The sequence below is a fragment of the Necator americanus genome, chromosome I, assembly GCF_031761385.1.
Source record: "Necator americanus strain Aroian chromosome I, whole genome shotgun sequence".
In the NCBI taxonomy this organism is placed as follows: Eukaryota; Metazoa; Nematoda; class Chromadorea; order Rhabditida; family Ancylostomatidae; genus Necator; species Necator americanus.
This window is the reverse complement of record NC_087371.1, coordinates 13,044,962-13,052,211: the sequence shown is the minus strand read 5'-3', so window position 1 is coordinate 13,052,211 and position 7,250 is coordinate 13,044,962. Positions and strand designations below refer to the sequence as shown.

The window sequence follows — 7,250 nt, the reverse complement described above, 5'->3', positions numbered from 1 at the left end:
GAATCCAAAATTTCTATTTTCGCCGAAAGAACATAGAACAGTGTGAAATTGAAGCTTCGAAAGAAATCGGTGAAGTAAGCGAGTACATGAGCTAATCAAAGGGTGAATGAGTGAATGGATGAAAGAGTGGATGGATCAGTGAGCAGATAGCACCTTAGTGAATGGACGAAAAAAAAAACGGAATTATGAACATGCCAGCATGGATAAATTGATCGATCTTACACATCCAACTTTGGTCGGTGTGAATTTGGCCAGCGAAAAATCGAAACGAACGGATGATTTAATATGAGGAAAAAGACAGAAAGAATAAATAGATGTATATGTATGTGGTAGATACATCTCAGCGCATCAATGTGTGACCAAACGAATGGCTAAATTGACAAATGCATGCATTAATAGACAGATGACTGTGAATTGGTGGGTTAAGTGAATGGATGAATAAGAACGTAAATGAATGGGCAAATGAATGATGGAGGATGTACTGTGAAAACGTCATCAAATGAACAAATGAACGCTGTACATCAAGTGAATCGCTGAACGGATGAGTAGATGAGTGAATGGATGATTGAATGAATGAGTGAATGGAATGAGGAGGGAATGAATGTGTACTTAAATGGATATATGACTCGTCAATCGTGAAAGTTAAATGCAGAAAACAAGGAGGACGACGACAAGAAGAAGAAGAAGAAGAACAACAACAACAACGACAAGAATGTGTTCATTGATTAACCGAAATATCTTTAAAAAAACTCTTTATTGGATTTCAGGCGATTTTTGGCCTTTTGTCAAGAATTTGAAACCCCCTTATGACCTCAGCGATGCCTCGGTGTCATTTGATATGGCGCTGTTTTGAGCCTACTGATATTGGCCGCTATCATCGATCGGTCGATTAGCCTTCTTTAGAAGCTAGGATGCTCCTTTTTTTGTTCTCAGATTTTGCTTCAAAACTCTGCTTTTCTCTTTATAGATGCGTATAAGTATCTTTTCTATTTGTATGTTTTTTTTTGCAGTAAATTAGGGTTTATTGTGGCGGAGCAAGTCACTCTCATAAGGCCACATTCAGCCGGTTTCTTTTAAAACTCGCTTGCATTCACCTGGATATCTGAACCAATTAATATTCTCTGTATCGTTTTGCTTTGTTTTTCTTTTCAAAGTTTGAATACTGAAATACTGTAACAGACTCAACATTGTTTGTTTTTAGAGATGACGAAATCTGTAGTGGTTGAAGGTGAAGCGCCAGAAACTGACGATGAACTCCCCATAATTCCTCATGAGGCTCCGTCATTGAAAGTTATTGTTGTCGAAGGTGAAGCATCAGAGACTGATGATGACGAAATTAACGTAGCTGTTCCGACGACAACGACAGCGGTAGAACCGGAGACCATTGAGATTCCGCAGGAGTAAGTCCCTTTACACAGATTTTTTTGTTTCTGTTTTGGGTCTTGGCTGAGAGTGTGGAGTTTTTCCACGTAGTAAGCTGGATTCAGCGAATATTTGATGTTCTCTGCGTCACCTGGAATTAAAGGCATCATCCCACGAATCTGAGGTGGTGCAGATTTCAGGTGGAGTATTCGTATACAGGATGGGAAACTATGGAGAGGGGGTGATTCCGTCCATTTCCTCCTAATTGTCGTAAAAAAAGGTCTCGGAAGATGCGGCGCCGCACAAGGCTGGCGCGCTCCAGTCGAACTCCTTGTAGAAAATAGTGCGCCAGAACGCCTGAAGCCGTATCATCGGGGCCGTTTTTTACAGCAATTAGGAAGAAATGGACGGAATCACCCCCCTCTCCATGGTCTCCTATCCCGTATACGAATACTCCACCTGAAATCCGTACCACCTCACATTCGTGGAGTGATGACTTTAACAAAATTTCCCGAATAAAGATTTATTTTGAAACATTTTTTTGCAATACGACGTGTCGTAGTCGCACGCACGTCTCGTCTGGCAAGGACTGTAATAATAATCTTTATTCTGGGATTACAACTATTCCATTTTCACCTCGAATCTGTTTCCCATACTTTCAACATCCCTCTGCTGATGGTATACCTTGACCTTCACGTGTTTTTTCGTCCTCTTGGCTTGGCAATCGCTCTAGCGATTGAAAAGTACATCGGGCACTTTTCCATCGCTCGATCGACTGCCAAGGTCATAAAATGAAATACGCTGGGATGACTTCCAACATTTTGAGAGAAGTTAGGGAATTTTTTTTCCATAATGTCGGGAATAATCCCGTATGATTACGATGCTTAGGTTGGTTACTTAGCTTTGCGATCGCCTTGGGTATCTGCTCACTCGGAAGCGAGCATGACAAGTCAGATGTTCGAGAATCCCTTTGCCAAATCCATTATCGGTCGTCGTACTTCGATTTCAAATAAATTGATCATTCACAACAAAGTGTAGGATGTTACAGACGGAAGGGTCCACCGCAACAAGAACTCTGTCATGCGTAGATCCCATACACTTTAATTTTCGGGTGAACGGACAGTTTTGTTCGAAAGGAACTGCATAACGTCCAGAAAACTCAGTTTTTTCTTCATTCGCCGTAGAACGCGTTGCAAATACAGTTGTAGAAGTAAAAAAGAAAAAATCAAGAGAACGACAAGAGTGTGAAAGTTGTTGGAAAATGCGCTCAAGACTTGTGTTTATCTGTGGCTGTGTTGCCAGTACATTATGGTGTAGCGCGTAGGTTCCACTGTCAATCCAATTTACTGTAGTCATCTTATTTTTATTTGGTACCATAAGGGACTGACTATTCTTGAAAGTTGTGCGGAAATACGCAGGGGAAGTATTCGGAGACAGTTCTGAAAGTAGCATCAAATCTCTGGAGATTTTTGTCATTCTTTTGTGGATTGTGGAGTGGATTTTCTCAATTTTACCGTTGAAAATGTTTAGCGTAGATGTTCATGAGTATGGAAAGTTAATAACGTACAAAGGGAAACGTTGTCATTGTTTTTTCTTCAGGTCTGATTAAAATATTCCGAAATTGAGGTGAGGTTGGGCAGAAAGGCCTGAAGCAAAACCAAGCAGATTTGATTTTATTAATAAATTTAATCACAATCGCCGCTTATCTGTAATATAATCAGCACAACTATTGACCACTTCCTTCTATCTGAGATACGATACACCACTTCTCGACTCCGTTTGTCTAGAGTTCGAAGAGAAGATGAAGAAATCTGTGAGTTCTATTTTGTGGTCGTCATAGCTGAGGAAAATTTTTGTTCGCAGGAAGTGTCGAAGAGCCGGTAAAGATAGCCCTCAAGTGCGCTTAAATGGGTCTAAAGACTTTATAATGATCTAACTGATAATAGACGCACTTCCCCATTTTTTTATGGATTAATTCCTATTTGCTTACACTTTTTCTTAGTCAGCTGTCGTTGTTCCGCAGTGCTTAAGTATTTAACCGCACAAAGTTCTTTTGCTTCCTCGGATACTTCCGATGGTTACGTTAAGGCGTGCGATTTCGTTTAAGCGGCTTTCCCGTGCGTTTCTTCAACGAAGGCAGGTTTTTTCGGGAAGTTCTCTTCGTCAGTTTTGCTTAATTTCCACTGAACGCAAGGAATTTCTGTGTGGTCAGGATGCCAGCCAGCGAAATGGAATAGCTCTAGGAGTAAGGAAGAGAAGGTGGCAGATAGGAGAAAGGGAGGTGTTGAAATTTCTGAGTTTAGATTGGCCAGTTGAGAAAAAAAAACACCTTAAAATAAGGAATAAATAAATAATTCAGTAAAAGTAAAATGTAAGAAACAAGTAATACGATAAAATATAAATAACATTACAAAATTGGGAAGGCAAATGAAAGAGAGTTCTGCTTAGGAAAAAAGTTCTATTTTCCGTATTTCTTCTCTGAATTGCTCACAAAGGATAAGTTTACTCTTTCCATAGTCTATTACAGTTGCTATTATGCAGTGGATTTGTTCCTGGGCAGCTTTCTGCCTGAGCAAAATCACACAAAATATCGTAAATCCAAATGTGTCTTTATCGTCATTGATTCTGCACAAATAGACTGAGGTGCTCGCATCAGAAAAACTGCGACCGCAGACGCGCCTTTGTTTTCCCTTCAGTTCGTACTATCGGCGAAAAAATTTAGTGAAAGACCGATTTTTTTTTCTGCCCGTCGCAGCGTTACGCAAACAAAAAGTTGGCGGACAACATGGACGGTGATGACTTTTGAACTGACACTTTTCTGAAATCTGCGAAGGGGCTGAGAATTGGTCGACATGTTTTTTTTTGTTCGCAGCGAGATTTTCGTGGCGGGAAATGTAAGGAAGGGGTCTCTCTGGAAAAACGTCCGTGGATATCTGTGATAGTTCGACTCAAATACATTTTTTTTCGGAGAAGATTCAAGCAGAAAAGGAAATAGATTAGGAACTCATAGGTGGATGCAGTGGTGAATATGCAGGTATTAATAATGGTGAACGCAAAAAGAGGAATTTCCGGGCAGAAGAATGAAATGATTAATCCCTCATAAACGGCAAAGGATTTCTTTTAACGCAAATCTCTAATGCTATGAAGAAGCCTGTTTCATGCGAACATAACTGATGTTGTGATTAAAAACAGAAATAGGGAGATTTTATCTATAGATGCCGTTTTCAGAAATTAGAAAATAGTTGTTAAAGTCAACATACTACGAATCTGACGTGGTGGTGAGGGAAAAGCTAGAGATGGAGTTGTAGATTGCGGAATCAAGGGTGGTTCACTTCACTCATCCTAATCGTCCTAAAAACGGCGTGGGAACCGCTATAGTTCCTACGAGGAACGTTAGAACGCTCTTCTATGTACGCGTTCTGGTCACCTCAGGTACCTATTTATTGGATTCACTTGAATAGGCCGTCGAGGAGAACTCACTGGCTTTCGACCGCTGCGTAGTTGGATGCGGCGCATGCACAAAGGTGGCGCGCTGCAGCTGAAATCGTCGTGAAAAAGGGAGTTTCTCACGCCGTTTTTTTTTTAAATACGATTAAGGAGAGGTGAGCAGAACCACCTCTGATCCCGCAGTCTACGACCACGTATGAAGTTTCTCCATCGGAAATCCTTATCACATCAGATCCATGGCGTGATGCCTTTAATCGTCCTTGTTTAACATTCGACTAGATTAATTCAGAACCCAACATTGACCTTCTTAGCCGCGTTAGGCGGCTAGGCCTCACAGAGAATTAGAACAGTTATTTTTCGGTCCTTATGAGTAAGAGTGGAACTCGGTACTTTGTATGAAGAACGATTGCAGTAATTGAACATTACATTACGTCGTAAATCCGGGAAAACGTAGTCAAACATCGTACACGCGCTAAAGCACTGGTCTCCATGACTTCTCTGTCCTCACGTCCTCATCTAACGCTCTTTCTGCGCTACAAAAACGACGTTTGTCCCGATGTCATTAAACGAAAGGAAGCGAAGGAATGTTGACGAGAAAAATTTATGAGCTGCACAAAGTCGACGCAATTTTTCTTCCGCGAAATACTTTAACTACTTGAAGTATTGCGAGGAATGCAAGAGAGAGGGAAATTGCTTGATAGAGCGTCGGTCCTTGTGGAATTTCCTTTTCGATGAGTATTTTTGTTGCTTTTTTTGTTGTTTTATTTTTGTTGACCTTGGAAAGGAGAAAATGAAGAAGTGTTCTTGTGACGCTTCAGCTCATTTAGACAGAATCATGTGATTTAGTTAATGTGTAACTTGCATTTCATTGTCCTTTGCTGAGAAAATCAGACATTTGATGGAATTGATGGTGGATTTTTGCATAGGCTCAGTCATTAATTCGTTTGCTCACTCACTTCATTCTTGTTGTATAGAATTCTGCTCCAAATCTAATTTATACCGTCTAGCAGAGGCTTGTCAGAATGATGAATCGATAAGTGGTCAACTACAGAGCTCGTGCTCACGTGGATGAGAAACTCGTGCAGCGCTGGCGGACTCTGAGCACCGACACACTGATCATGACTTCACGTCGATTGCAACCAACCATGAAGGCTGTGGATGAGATGGAGAACTGTGTTGACAACACGTTAACAACTGTGCAGGTCCTAATTTCGTGTATTTTTCTGCTTTTGCTTTTATGTTTTCCCGCGCTTATTTACAAATGCGAAGCAAAAGAGCTCAAAATGGGAATAATGGTTTTATCCCACACAAGCCTTGAGTTAGTATTGCTGTCGGTGCTTATCCTTGGCGTGGTAACTGCGGCACGTCTGGTGCAGTTCACATGCCTGGGACAGACTACGTCCAGTGGTGCATAGCGACCATCCAGATGAACATAGACACAAGGTACGTCGTTGAGTAAGTTCCAAGTTCGACCTTCTTTGAATCTTGGCATCGTCGAGTTTGATTGTGCACTACTTTTTAAGCAGAACCAAGATTGTTATTGATCTTTATTCTAGCTAACGTTTCGGCGTCGTCGCCTTCTTCAGAGCCTGGAAAATCAAAGACACGTGTAATCTACTCCCTCAAACACCTCGTCATCCCACAAGATATGACTTAGCAATCAGATTATTCAAAGGCAACGTCAGAAAGCAGACCACTATAGCGCTCACCTTGATAGCCACAAAATCGCGATGTTAGCAGATCACCAGTCGTTAGAGTTGCGCCGCTAGTATTAACTAGTAACGATGCCCCTGTCTCTGACCCCGTAGGTCAAAACCCGCAAAGGTTTTGATATGGCGCCAGCTCGTTGGTCGCCAGCGATGCATTCTTCTTCACGATTCTGTTTGCTAAGTCATATCTTGTGAGATGACGAGGCGTTTGAAGGAGTAGATTACACGTGTTTTTGATTTTCCAGGCTCTGAAGAAGGCGACGACACCGAAACGTTAGCCAGAATAAAGATCAATAACAATCTTGGTTCTACTTAAAAAGTAGTACACAATAGACACAAGGCTCTGTAACCGATCAAGACGACTTCGCGGTTGTTTGTCGCGACTTGCGCGCTTCCGGTAGAGTCATAAGAATGTTCCTGATCAGAATGTTGTTTGAATTACACTCGCTATTGAATTAGAAGATGTGCTATTTATTTGAAATCATCGATGTAATGAGTTAATGATGGATTCCTCCCATTTCAGACGGCATCAGCTCTCATTCGACGTACATCAACAGTAGTTTATCACCTTGAAGACAGCGTAAACGCTCTTGTAGAAGCGTCAAAACTGATCCCAGAAAAATTTGAAAATACAGTAGATGTTGTAAAATTTATGTGATAGATTTGCTCGATTACAGCATTTAGGTTGCTTACTGGTATGAATTTGCTTTTTATGAACACATTTTATTGGCT

The 7,250-nt window shown here is 41.1% G+C and overlaps 1 protein-coding gene across 1 annotated transcript; it reads left to right on the top strand.

The window, feature by feature from the left end:
• Nucleotides 1-1,203: 1,203 nt before the first annotated feature.
• On the top strand, nt 1,204-7,176 carry RB195_005367 (uncharacterized protein; the record flags this gene model as incomplete). The annotated part of the gene is made up of 3 exons (XM_013436778.2): nt 1,204-1,400; nt 5,861-6,011; nt 7,042-7,176. The coding sequence occupies 3 exons, from the start codon at nt 1,204-1,206 to the stop codon at nt 7,174-7,176; spliced, it is 483 nt and encodes a 160-aa protein (XP_013292232.2).
• Nucleotides 7,177-7,250: the final 74 nt, after the last annotated feature.